At 35.7% G+C, this 15,008-nt stretch overlaps 1 protein-coding gene across 3 annotated transcripts in view; it reads right to left on the reverse strand.

Moving 5' to 3' along the window:
- The window catches only part of dyrk4 (dual-specificity tyrosine-(Y)-phosphorylation regulated kinase 4), a 49,650-nt gene extending 36,418 nt beyond the window's left edge, over positions 1-13,232 (reverse strand). For 2 of the 3 annotated variants that reach the window (XM_073832050.1, XM_073832047.1), the window contains exon 1: positions 1,883-2,073. In XM_073832050.1, the coding sequence (XP_073688151.1) occupies positions 1,883-1,945 (63 nt within the window). In that variant the 5' untranslated portion in view covers positions 1,946-2,073. Of the gene's footprint in view, positions 1-1,882; positions 2,074-13,163 lie in introns of those variants that run through there. The other variant, XM_073832051.1, reaches the window with a different exon arrangement.
- Positions 13,233-15,008: the final 1,776 nt, after the last annotated feature.

Raw genomic sequence — 15,008 nt, forward strand, 5'->3', positions numbered from 1 at the left:
TTAAAGGATTTATTAACAGAACCGGTTCGAAAGAGTCATTTCCCCATGAATCGGACTATACTGGTCGCACAACATCTTTGCAGTCATTGCAGACAAACATGTTTTCTTGCTATTTTGCAGTCAAGTGTCTAATTTTAGACTGCAAGTTACATTTTAAATATTCAATCTAGTAAGTGTTTTAGGGGTGTTATAAACAAAGCAATTCTAAAATAATTGCTAGAAAATCAGCAAGGTTTATCTAAACTTTATCACTACAGCCATCAAAACACAACTTGTGTACAAATTCACCACCTTCACTAATACATTTGAAGACAATCACCTGCTTTGAGAAATATTCCTGTTATTACGCAGAATCTACAGGCACTTTAGACAAATAAAAAACACAATTATTATGATTTTTTAATGGTGGGCGCACCTGAAATGTTTTTAATGTTACAGATTTAAAGTTTTAAATACGTACAGAGCTCCATGAGTCCAAACGCTCAGGTTACAAAATGTACGCTCTGTCCAAAATGTGCAAAAGAGCATCTTTTTAAGGAAAACTAATTGTTTTGTGCAATGTAAAGTTTAGTGTAGTCATTTAGTGTGCTTGTTTTATATACACTACCAGTCAAAAGTTTTTGAACAGTAAGATTTTTAATGTTTTTTTAAAGAAGTCTCTTCTGCTCACCAAGCCTGTATGTATTTGATCTGAAGTACAGCAAAAACAGTAATTTAAATTGAAATGTTAAAATTAAATATAGAAACAATACTTTTAATTAGCAAGGATGCTTTAAATTGATCAAAAGTGATAATAAAGACTTTTTTACAAAAGATTACTATTTCAGATAAAAGCTGTTCTTCTGAACTTTCTATTCATCAAAGAACCCTGAAAAAAAATGTACTTAGCTGTTTTCAATATAATAATATTAACACACGTTTTTCTGAGCAGCAAATCAGAATATTAGAATGATTTCTGAAGGATCATGTGACTAGTGATGCTAAAATGATGCTAAAAATTCAGCTTTGAAACCACATGAATAAATTACATTTTAAAATATATTCAAATAGAAAACAGTTATTTTGAATAGTAAAATAACTAGTTTTTGCTGTGCTTTGGATCAAATAAATGCAGGCTTGATGAGCAGAGGAGCAGTTCAAAAACTTTTGACTGGTAGTGTATTTTATAGTTATTGAGAATTGAGTGTACTAGCTACTAGTTCTGTCCTCTGTTTGAACCTTATTCATCTTTTTCAGTCCCCTGTCCAGCGGCGATCTTAAACTTGATCTTGAATGTTAAATCAAGGATATAAATATGCAGATTCACTTAAAGGCTATGACACATCCTTGAAGACATTTCCTAGACTCAACAAATTAAGATCTTGCCTGTCAGCGCTTATAAGACCAACACACTCACATTTGCCCGTAATTTGTAGAGTTTGCAGGTAAAGATGTTTATCTTACAGGATTATAGGCATCAGTTAACTAAGCTCAAGAGACTAGTTACCTCAGTGTTCTCTGGTTGCCTGGGAGAAGAGAGAAACCTCATACCCTAGAAACACCAAGCAAGGGACTACCTTGTTATTGCAAAAAGAATATTCCCTATGGTTCATGTACAGTATCTTAAACTGACATTCATTACAAACATATGAAATATGCACAACCTATGCCTTGTTTTTTGGCTTGGCTACTGAGAGCTAAACTAAACCCACTGGATACACACACTCTTAATACATAATAACACTCTTTTTGTCCTTGGACTCTGACAGTTGAATGACGTATTACAATTAGGAAATTCTGAGCCCTAAAGGATTTACAACCATCTGATACTACAGCATCACATACCTGCTAATTATATAAAGTGTTCTTCCGTAGTCTTTCATCACCCTGTTCAGCATCTTACCTTCTCTCCTCTGTTTTCTCCTTCCCCTCTTTCTGATTCTGCCCTCGGGCCCATTTCTACCATAGGCAGTGGTGAACAGTGTTCGAATGAATAACAAATCCAGTCTTAGAATGGACGGCAGCTACAGCGTGGGCTGCAATGACGCTGTTTGGGTGCTGTGGAGCTCCAGCCAGTGAGCCTGGTGTCTAGTGCTGACATGTTTGGCTCAGGCAGCGAAGGAACCTGACGATAAGGCATTGAGTGATGGAAGCAGGTGCAGTCAGGCCACCACGCGCTCATCTTATACCATCCGCCAGGTTTGGTTTTACTGCCTTCGCATTCTTGTGCTCTTCAGAAACGCATTGCATAAGGTCAGTGTCACGTTCAGGTAAACCCAGAGGTCAGATTTGGAAAAATTTAGCATTACATCACTTGCCCACCACAAGGCAGTGAACGGGTACCGTCAAAATGAGAATTCATAAAGCTGACAAAGAGATTTTGTGCAGCTTTTTAAAAGAAATGTGTATCATATTTACACATAATATTATATTTATATAAAAAATAGTCTGTGTTGCATTGTGGGAGGTTCAAGAACTATCTGCTTACTAAACACTGTAGCACTAGACCTGTTTTCTGTCACACAGGTAAGCTGAGAATTGTTATGTCACTGTCTGTGCATCCTTAACACAACCATACAGTACAGACACAGACACACGTGACAATATGGGCAAGGTGATCTTTCTTTGTAACAGACACAACACACAATCTACTAAAACCGCCTGTGCCAGACAACATATTGAATGCTTTGTATATAGTCTAGTTGGTTCTTTTTAACCATTTGCTTCCAAGAATGATAAATAATGATAATATGAAATGATAATAATGAAAATGAAAAGTATGCATTGATGAGTTATTTACAATAACATTATTAGGGCTGGGTTTTGACACAAATTTCACGATTCGATTCAGATTCACAAGCTTGTGCTTTGATTCGATTTCTGATTCGATTCCATTTTGAGTATTTTGAATATATATCAGGTGTACATGACACATTTTTACAGGTAGGCTACTAACTTTACATATACAGTCAAGCCCGAAATTATTCATACCCCTGGCAAATTCTGACTTAAAGTTACTTTTATTCAACCATCAAGTTTTTTTTGGACCGGAAATGACACAGGCTTCTTCCAAAAGATAATAATACGATGTACAAGAGGCATCATTGTAGAAAATTTTTTTCTCAGCTTTTATTTACATTTGAACAAAAAGTGGCATGTCCAAAATTATTCATACCCTTTGCAAACTGTCACAGTCTATGGGAAAATCCAAAGTTCTATACTATTCCAAATAGTCCAAGCTGTTCTAAAGCATCATAATTACCCTGATTCATTGGGAACAGCTGTTTTAATCAACTCCACAGGTGAAAAACAGAAGCTCTCTGCTGTTGGTTTGTGGACAATCATGGCTAAGACAAAGGAGCTCACTGAGGACCTGCAGCTGCACATTGTGACTGCTCACAGATCAGGAAAGGGCTATGAGACCATATCTAAATGTTTTGAAGTTCCAGTGGCTACAGTGCAAAGCATTATTAAAAAATACAAAACATTCCACACTTTGAAAAATCTCAGAGGACGTGGTCGGAAGCCAAAAGTGACACCTGTGCTGGCCAGGAGGATAGTGAGAGAGGTAAAAAAAGAATCTAAGGATCACCACCAAGACCATCCTGATGAATCTGGGCTCTGCTGGTGGCAACATCTCAAGGCAGACAGTTTAACGGACACTGCACACCGCTGGGTTCCACGGACGCAGACCAAGGAGGACACCACTTCTCCAGATAAGGCACACAAAAGCCTGCTTGGACTTCTTTTCTTCTTTTTTTATGGTCAGATGAAACAAAAATTGAATTGTTTGGCCACAATGATGTAGCCTTCATTTGGTGTAAAGAAGGAGAAGCCTTCAACCCTAAGAACACCATCCCCACTGTCAAACATGGTGGTGGGAACCTAATGTTTTGGGGGTGTTTTTCAGCCGGTGGACCAGGGAACCTAATCACAGTAAACGGCACCATGAAAAAGGAGCAATACATCAAAAACAACATCAGGCAGTCTGCAGAGAAACTTGGTGCCTTGGGCACCAGTGGACATTTCAGCACGACAACAACCCAAAACACACAGCAAAAGTGGTGAAGAAATGGTTAGCAGACAAAAACATTAACCCAGCCAGAGTCCTGACTTAAATCCAATTGAGAATCTGTGGAGGGAGCTAAAGATCAGGCTGATGGCAAGGAGACCCTCCAACCTGAAAGAGTTGGAGCTCATCGCTAAAGATGAATGGGCAAAAATACCAGTGGAGACATGCAAAAAGCTGGTCAGCAATTATAGGAAGCGTTTGATTGCTGTAATAGCCAATAAAGGCTTTTCTATTGATTATTGGGAAGGGTATGAATAATTTTGGACATGCCACTTTTTGTTCAAATGTAAATAAAAGATGAGTAATAATTTTTTCCACAATTATGCCTCTTGTACATCATCTTATTATCTTCTGGGAGACGTCTGTGTCATTTCTAATAAAAAAAACAAAAAACAAAAACTTGCTGATTGAATAAAAGTAACTTTAAGTCAGAATTTGCCAGGGGTATGAATAACTTCGGGCTTGACTGTAGATAATTATATTTTTACTCTAATTCGTTTTTGAAATATAAACATTTAAATGTTGGCTGTCATAAAAACTTGACGGATTTATTCAATTATGAAACATTAAAGAACTTAAAATTATAATTAATATGTTAAATGGGGCAAACATATTTAGCAAAATGCTCCTCTCTAGAGTTTCTAGCAGTTTATGGTGACTATATCGAATATATTTTTTTCTTGAGGTAAATTTGACGTTATGTGACATATATGACCCAGGACCACAAAACCAGTTTTTAGTAGCACAGGTATATTTGTAGCAATAGCCAAAAATATATTATATGGGTCAAAAAAAATATGCCAGAAATTTTTGGGATATTAAGTATAGATCATGTTCCATGAAGATATTTTGTAAATGTCCTATATCAAAATATAATTACTTAATTATAATATAACTTGTAATTAAGTTATAATTATAATATAAACAAAATCATACATTTTTGTACGAATTCTATTTCTCTTGAAAATTTCAATCCAAATCACTTTGTTTCAAATGAATCATTTAAATATCTGACTCAAAAAAGACTCTTTAACTAATCCAACATTGCCATAAGCAAATCAAATTTACCAAATGACCTGAATCTGCTGTTGGGATCCATTTTGAAGAGATCTGTGTTAAAGGGATACTTTGCCCAAAAATGAAAATTCTGTCATTAATTACTCACTCTCATTTCGTTCCAAACCCCTAAGACCTTCGTTCATCTTCGGAAGACAAATTGAGGTATTTTTGATGAAATCCAACTCATCAAACTTTCTGACCCTGCATAGAAAGCAACACAACTGACACCTTTTATTGACCAGAAAGGTAGTAAGGATATTGTTAAAATAGTCCAGTGGTTCAACCTTAATATTATGAAGCTACAAGAATACTTTTTGTGCACAAAGAAAAAATTTCTTCTCTTTGCTTTCAGTCACGATACCACTAGGCACTACTATGAACGTTGAAGTTGTTATATTTTGTTTTCTTTGTGCACAAAAAGCATTCTCGTATCTTCTTAAAATTAAGGTTGAACCACTGATCTCACATGGACTATTTTAATGTTGTCCTTACAACCTTTCTTGACCTTGGACCTGTCAGTTGCGTTGTTGTCAATGCAGACTCAGAAAGCTCTCAGATTTCATCAAAAATATCTTAACGTGTTCTGCAGATGAACGAAGGTCTTACAGTTTTGAAACGAATGAGGGTGAGCAATTAATCACAGAATTTTAATTTTTGGGTGAACTATCTCTTTAATCAAAAAACCACATTAAATCATAACCATTTATGACATTGATGACATAACTACTGTAATCCAACCTTTGACTATTTAAGCACGGCATCTCATCAAATTAAGCATGTTTCCCTTTTCAAAACTCACGCTTTTCAGGTTCGCGATACCCCAGCTGTACATCACATGGAAAAGCACACCTCTACATCAGCTTGTGACACATGGCAAGACTTAATCAACACGCAATTAATCATCTCTGTCTGCGTGACAACAGCTCAGTCACCAGTGTAGTAGAACAGTCGATCCCGTTATATCATAATCAGCATCATATGATGATGTAACTCCAATATTTGGTTATAAACAAACACCTCTGATAATGTGATGGATTAGATAAGGCATCTCTAAGAATACAGCTGAACTGCGATTATGTAATATCTTTCCTTGTATTCCATATTGTCAGACAGAGATTTGTTGTGTGCTTCTATAATTTGAGTTTGAGTGTGTCAACACTTGTGAAGTTTACTCTAATAATGATACAGCCTCATAAAGAGACTCTTGAGTCAGTAAATCTCCCACAAATCCAATTATGCCTTGTTAGGGTGAAGGGGCAACCCAGCTGTCCACAGAGCTGTGTCCTTTGCTCACGTTAGCCCGCTGAAACAATAGAATACATAAGAGACTGCTAGCTGAACTGTTACAACCCCTCATGTGGAGAAATATCACTGTGGACAGGTGGACAAAAGGAAAGATAGGCTGTTGGCATGCCGTTCACATGGTTAGGGATGATCCAGAGGGCACCGGTTGATGCCAAATAAAACATTCATTCATAAACTGCCTGTCAATAATTCAGAGAGGCTGATACTAATGCATGATGTTGGCTTGGGAAGAGAAGTGGAGCTGGTGTATGTTTTTAAAAAACGTTTTTTAAAACAGTTCTTATTGGCATTGATTGTTCCTTGAAGAACCTTTAATATCCATAGAACCTTTCCATTGCACAAAAGGTTTGTTATGAAAAAAGGCTATTAAAGATGCAGTATGTGCAATTATACGTAACGTTATGTACACTTTGTGACATTCGATGTGAAATGTCCACTGAGTAGAGGAACGTACATATGGTACGTTTAATGTGACGTTGGAAAGAGTTCCTTTGAAACCCTCTAGCTCCCCAGCTCCACCTGTATAGATCTGCTACAGGTTATTATATATGCTACTAGTATGTCTTAAATACTCACAGCACCATAACAGCGTATGTAAGCAGATCTATCCTGCCAAAAAACTAATAGATTAACATTGTCATATCAATTACCGTGCTAAAATCTTCAGAGAATTGTCATGATAGAACTGTTTACTTAAAGGTTCTTTGGGGTACCAAAAATGGGTTGTCTATGCTTTTAAATATAAAGGTTCTTTACTGGCATCAGGGAACCAAAAATGGTTCTTCTATATGGCTTTGAAAACACCCTTTTGGAAGCTTTATTTTTAAGAGGGTTTTTATAAACTGATCACTTAAGCGTTCTTTGGAGAACCTAAAATGCATCTTCTATGCATTGGTGTGAAAACCTCCTTTTAGAACCTTAATTTTTAAGAGTGTAATTATAAAATTGTGGCCTGTTGTGTATTTATGCTGACTGCTAAAGCTTCTACGCTTATATATGCTAGTGTGAGTGTGTAAACACTGGCCGGTTTTGTCATGTAAATCAAGTGTGTAGGGTGAAACCCACTGCTCCCTGACACGACCGAGGTGAATTGCCGGGTTTCATTTGGAGTATCCAATATCATCAGGAGCGCTGTAAGCTCCCATAAGAAACATTATCGGGTGAGGAGTTCATCTCGATAATGGCTATATCATCAACGCACACTCCATTGGAGGTCCAGGGCCTGCCAACACTTAGTTTATCAGACACCAAATCCAAATCAGTCAACATATTCCATATGAAACTAAGATGCGTATGAGATTGATATCTCAATAACCTTGCTGTTTTGAACTTAATGCTTATTAGTATATTGAAGATGAAGTTAGTAGTTTCTAGCAGTCTGCAATCTGTTTAAACTGAACTGTTTTCTGAAAATATACAGTGCTTTGCAAAAGTATTCAAAAGTACTCAATTTTTTCATGTTTTGTTATGTTGCAGCCTTATGTTAAACTGTTTTAAATTACTTTTTTCCCGCATCAATATACAAGCCATACACCATTATGACAAAGCAAAAACGGAATTGTCACAACTTCATAAATATATTAAAAATAAAAAACCTGAAATAAGTACATTGCATAAGTATTCATACCATTAACTTAGTACTTAGCAGAAGCACCTTTACAGCCTCAGGTCTTTTTTGGGTATGACTAGCTTTGCACATTTGGCAGTTATCTGCCATTCTTTACCTCACCTCTTCACCTCTCAAGCTCTGTCAGCTTGGATGGGGACAAACGTACATTTTCAGATTTCTCCAGAAGTTTGATTTGGTTCAAGACCAAGCTCTGGCTGGACCACTCAAGGACATTCACAGAGTTGTCAATAAGCCACTCTTGCTTTGTGCTTAGGGTGCTTAACTAGAGTAACCATCCGGATCTTGGTCACCACTCTAACCAAAGCCCTTCTCCATCAATTGCTCAGTTTGTCCAGGAAGCCAGCTCTAGGAAGAGTCCTAGTTGTTTCAAACTTTTTGCATTAAGGGTAATAGAGACTACATGCTTCTGTGAACCTTCAATGCATCAGAATTGTTTCCGAACTCTTCCCCAGATTTGTGACTTGATCCAATCCTGTTTCTGCTCAAAAGGATTTTTTTTTTACCTCAGGGTTTGGTTTTTGCTCTGATATGCATTTTCAGCTGTTAGACCTTTTTTTATTAAGATGTTTGTCTTTCCAAATCATACCATTCAATTGAATTTGCCACAGGTTAACTCCACTCGAAGTGTAGTAACATCTACAAGCAATATGAATGCTCCTGAGCTGAATTTCAACGGTCCCAGATAAGAGTAGGAATATTTCCGCAATGAAATCCATTCAGTTTTTAATTTTTTTTTTTTTAATTTTGCAAAGATGAAAAAAAAAATGATTTAAAGCAGTTTAACATACAGCAGCAACATAACAAAATGTGCAAAAAATGAAGGGGTACGAATACTTTCGCAAGATACTGTAGCTAACGCAGAATGTGTTTTTGCATTACACTTTTCTGTTTTTCTATTGTTTTTATTGTAAATATGCTGTAGCCCTCGCTTTTCAAAAGCAGTTCAACTTTTAAAAAAGCACTCAAGTTCAAAGTCATTTCATGTTTTAAAAAATGCATTGATTTACCTTGTGTTTTTAACTAGCCATGCGTCTCTCATTTTTCCATTCTGCTGTGCTGCTTTTCCATTGTTTTTCTGTGTAAATTTGCTAGTTTGACCATTATGCTTGGGTTCTTTGACTTTTGCAGTCTCTAAAGACAAAAGTGTGCTAAAAATATGGCGAAATGTGGCAAAAGTGCGCTAAAAATGTGACGCTCAGGTTTAAAGTCATTCAACATTTAAAATATTGGTGTCTATAGACCGTTGTTATTTATTCCACTCGTTTTCTAACACTTTTCTGTGTAAACTTGTGCTAGACAGATGCATTTTCATTCCGCTGTTCTGCGTTTTGCATGTGTGAATGACACCTAAAAGCGTCTTTCTCTAATAATGTTTAATTATTAATAATGCTTAATAATGTTTTGCAGTATATACTACGGTAACCGTCACAACTAAAACATTTGGTGAAAATGTCACAACCGAAAAATGGGATGTTTTTTCAAAAATAAAGTATGCTGAATTATCAACTAAGATGTTATGATAGTGTTTGGTTCAATGTATTCAAACTAATAAATCCTAAAGTTTGAAATCAGTGTCAACTTTTTGCCTTTTACAAAGAACAATTGGATTCAAAATACAACAATTCTCATAAATCACACTTGAAATATTGTTAAAATTGTAAGTGATAATTATTTACATCTGAAAACTTTAATAAACTAGAAAAAATATATACATTTACAATGTAGATGTAAGCAAATTCTTAATATGTCAGTATAACCCTTCTTATTAAATTATATATTAATGTGTTTTGGCAGCGACACATTTGGGGAGAGGACAATTATTCCAAAACTTTCTGAAAATACAATATGACTCTGACTTTGAACCAATTCTGTAGAATAGCCCATATGCGAAAACAAGAAACAAAAAAACATTTACATTCATTTATTAATAGCGTGACATAAATCTCCCCATGCTTAAATTAGAAAAAATATGCAGCAGTAAGTACAGATGGACGGTATGTTCCCCGCACAAACTGTAGCTAATGATAGCACAGCGCCATGTTCAGATGTGCCACATTCAGTGAATCTCTCCCGCAGTCAAAGGAATGGTGGGAACACAACACCTCCACTAAAAGAATTGAAACCAGCACCAGTCCACCACTCTAAAGCGGTGGCTGTTTCCATGGCAGCGTAACTTGTTGAGCAGAAGTGGGCTTTCTCTCAGAAACCCGGTTGCCTCAAGGTCTTTGCTGCCTCTCACTCTGATTGAAACGAGCTCCTTCAGAAAACAAATGTTCTGTTTTTCTGCCAGCTGACATATTAAAGTGATGCGCTGTGAGGATCTTGTACAGCTTGAAAGCAAAGACGCACATCATCTTGTAATACGTTTCACAAACAGATTGAACAAAAAAAAGAGTCTAACACTATATCCATGACTAACCTTAAGCAATTCATTGCCTGATTCCCCTCATGCAGTGCCTATTCTAAAATCAAAGAAAGAAAGTCTTTCAAGACAAGAATATCGTCACAAAGTTATAGATTTCAAAATTCAGGTTCTAAGTGTCTGTACTGCTTTACATTAAAGGACTACATTAAATGGTTAGTTCACCCGAAAATGACTCACCCTCGCGTCGTTCCAAACCTGCAAGACCTTCGTTTATCTTTGGAACACAAATTAAGATATTTTTGATGAAATCTGAGAGCTTTCTGACCCTGCATAGACAGCAACGCAACTGACACGTTCAAGGCTCAGAAAGGTAGTAAGGACATTGTTAAAATAGTCAGTGGTTCAACTTGATTTAATTTTTTTTTTTATGACGGACGGCTCTTTCGGAGACAGTGTGTAAATGTGATTGACACAATGTGAGGCCGTATTTATTTTTTATTGTCCAAAGTATGCAAAGACCTTAAGTCATAGTCTTTTGACTAAAACGCCATTTAGTTTTAGTAACATTTTAGTAATCTGAATTGTTTTAGTTTAGTTTTATATAATATCATAAGATTTTAGCCGATGAAATCTCCAGTAGATTTAGTTGGCTAAAATCGCAAAAATGTATTGAGCATTTCACTAAAATGACCCATTGTGGGTTTGTATAGATTTTATCATGATAGACACTGCTGTTTTTATATTAAAATGTAACCGCATGTCTTTATATTAAAATAATATGAAACCACTTCTCATAAAGAAACAAGAACATTGTCTTCTTTTCAATGAAATGCAAATGGTTATATAGGCTAATTATGCGTTCTTTATAACAACTTGTTTACCACATTCTTCATTCTTTCAAGCAAACATATTTATTTATATTTTACATTTTGATTAATTGTTATTAGGGCTACTAATTGATTTTTTTTGTTGCTTGATTAACATCAATGCCACAGACAGTAGCAACTAAATTAGACTGCTGTCCCTTTAAAACTGAAAGCACGGATACATGTCTCCCAAGCATTTCTCTTCACCTAAGATGTAACCGAGTGTGTTTATGTGAATACTCGTCAAAACGGACAATAGGACATAATTTTGTGTTTATTTCTCCGTTTATGAGACGTGTGAAAGAGTCGCTGTGTCTGTGCTCCAAAAAATGGACCGAATTGTGTTCTCTTTTGCGTCGTCAAATTTATGTCTACATTGACATTTTTGAACACAGCAGATTTTAGCTGAATTAATCCCTCCCTAGCATTTTCATCTCGTCTTTATTGGTTGACGAAAATGGCAATAGATTTTGGTCATAATTTTTGTCTTTCAAAATGAGTTTTCATCTCATTTTCATCAGTGAAAAAAGATCATTGACGAAAATTATTTGTCAATGAAATTAACACTGTTGAGAACACTGGCTCCTGTGCATGTATCTTGCTATTCTTACGAAAGTGCATCGAAGGATGACGCGGAAGAGGAGAAATTGTTCAAGTCGTTATTTTTGTTTTATTTAAACACAAAAAGTATTCTCGTAGCTTCATAACATCAAGGTTGAACCACTGATGTCACATGGACTATTTTAATGATGTCTTTAAAACCTTTTTGGGCCTTGAACATGTCAGTTGCATTGCTGTCTATGAGGGTCAGAAAGTCCTCAGATTTCATCAAAAATAATGTAATTTGTGTTCTGAATATGAACAAAGCTTTTACAGGTTTGGAACAACATGAGGGTAAGTAACTAATGACAGAATTTTCTTTTTTGGGTGAACTATCCTCCTAAACATCTTTTTTGTTTTTGTTTTATGGAAAACAAAAAAAACATACTGGATTAAAATTTGGATAAGTAAATGATGACAGTTGTCATTTTTTCTTTAAATCTACCTCTAAAACATGCAGATGCGGCTTGCTGAAACTGAAAACAGAACAGGACAGCCATTAAGCATGCCACCGGTGTTTCTGTTTCACACGTACAGTGCAATGATCCGAAGACAAACGTCACCAAGTTGTCATCCCTAAAACAAATTAATGGCAGTATTTTCAAAATAGATGAAGATAGTTGTAGTGTGTCAGCATAAACAGGTACACACAGTTTCATAACATCACGTTCTAACTGTTTTATGAGTTTGCTGTTGCACCAGAGATGTAGTGTCTGCCAAACCTCCAGGATACTGGACTGGTATAAATGTTACTGAGAACTTCTGGTTCATTAGCCACTGTAGCGAAATAACGAGAAGAATAACAACGCAGTAAACGGTAAAACTGTTTGCACTACAAACCAGTGCGTTCATAATTAAGATAAAGCATTTAAATCATATGGTAAGGCACATCAATTTGCTATATCAAGCAGCAAAACAAGTTTGCTTGACGTGGATGAGACCGGAAGTCAAGCCCATAAAATTTACAAATGGCCATTCCCACGCTTACAGGAAGAAAAAAGTGGATTGGGTACCTATGCAAACATCTCTTTTTAAAACACTTCTCTGCCTGCCATTGGTCCAACAAACAGACAGTCCTGCCCTAAACGCATGCTTTGGATGAGTCAGTGTTCTTACATATAGTTGTTTGTGCGTGTAAGCTTGGTTTGTAGACTTTATTTTAACACTGAATAAAGCTTCAGCTTTCATATTTGTAAAGCCATCGTGAGCACAGGTTTATTTATGTGCACATAGTGCTGCACGAAGTTATGACTCATCCTTTTGGAAAATGCATTAAAGCACACCTACCTTTTTCAACAAAGGAAGGCTAATGTGCTTCTCCTTCATGAGTGTCTCTAGTCTCTTCCTCACAGCTTTTCTGTTCAAAGCAAAATATATGCTTTAGGAAATGCTGTAGTAAAAATATACATATTTTTAAAAAATCGTGTCATTTTTAAAAATCAGTGAGAAATTGCTAAATGTAGTTCACAAATAATTACTAAGAAACACATTGTAACACATTAAATTAAATGTGCAAGTTTGATAATTTATAATAATTATTTATTTGTATAGAATGTGACCCTGGACCACAAAACCTTAAGTCTTAAGTTAGCATGGTGTATGGGTCAAAATTACCGATTTTTCTTTTATGCCAAAAATCATTAGGATATTAAGTAAAGATCATGTTCCATGAAGATATTTTGTTAATTTCCTACTGTAAATATATCAATACTTATTTTTTGATTAGTAATATGCATTACTAAGAACTTCATCTGGACAATTTTAAAGGTGATTTTCTCAGTATTTAGATTTTTTTACACCCTCAGATTCCTGATTTTTAAATAGTTGTATCAAACATGTAGCCAAACATTGTCCTATCCTAACAAACCATACATCAATGAAAAGCTTATTCAGCTTTCAGATAATGTATTAATCTCAAAAATATATAAATAAAAAAGAAATTGACCTCTATGTCTGGTTTTGTGGTGCTGGGTCACATATATTAATATGTATATGAATTATGAAGCATATAAATACACTGGCAGTTATTAATGCTGGAAGATATACTGCAAGCTACTAGTGACCCCAACTGGTTACAAACGTATTTATTCGTATAGTCTGTGCAATGTATTCTCTACAGATTTGTTTTTTTATACATTCTTTATATGGCAACATAAGCTTTATTTTATATTTGCCGATATCATAAGCCTTGTTGTATATTGTATAACTCGCACAACACAAAACAAAAGTGGAAGAATGCTGTACAACAAACTACGACACAATTAGCAGTTTTCTACTTACTTTTTGTCCATAGTCAGATCACCAGCCCTTATTTAACAGGGTATGTGAAAATTCATCCACTTCTGCCCATATTCTTCAGATCCTGTTTATATGATGGAGAAGTGTGTACTGTAGTAAACGGGAACGCGCAAAGTGAAACTGACGAGGGCGGCAGGCAGGGGGCGCGCCTCCCACGCACGTGTTCCCTCTTGTTGTGGCGGTCGACGTAACCATGGCGACAACGTTACAATGCAGAGATTATACAACGTGAAATACGCCTGAATGTTTCTGGAATCATTAAACTGTTTATTAAAGGCATAGTCAAATAATGCTTCACTTTTTGTCAATATGTACCAGGTGTATGATTTTTTTTTGGTATGGTTTGTATGATTTCTATTGTTTTACACAGATCTCGATAAAATAATAAATATGAATCATGTTTATGATCTAAACAAAGAGTTAAATAAATTATGTAAATATTTATCCAACTTATTTTGCGGAAGCTGTTTTCTGGTAATTTGTGAGTTTTCCTAAGCCGCCACAGGAAAATAACGAATTTCGAAATGCATTAAACAGTAAAACTGTTTGCATTGTGTTCAAAATTAAGGCTGATGATACACTGGGCAACTTTTTGAGCAATGTTGCCGGGCAACTTTGGCAAATGTTGCCGTCAATGAGCAACCAGGTGAGATACAGGGCCCACGATTGATCTAAATTATCCAGATAGAAATCTGTTACCCATTTTCAATGGGAAAGTGCCCAAACAATATTTCAAAAAAAAAAAAAAGTTGCCCCGTGTATCATCAGCATAATGTAATACATTAAAATAATATGGTAGGACTGGACACACCAGTTTGCAATATCAAGCAACAA

Source organism: Garra rufa, chromosome 25 (genome assembly GCF_049309525.1).
Source record: "Garra rufa chromosome 25, GarRuf1.0, whole genome shotgun sequence".
NCBI classification, from domain to species: Eukaryota; Metazoa; Chordata; class Actinopteri; order Cypriniformes; family Cyprinidae; genus Garra; species Garra rufa.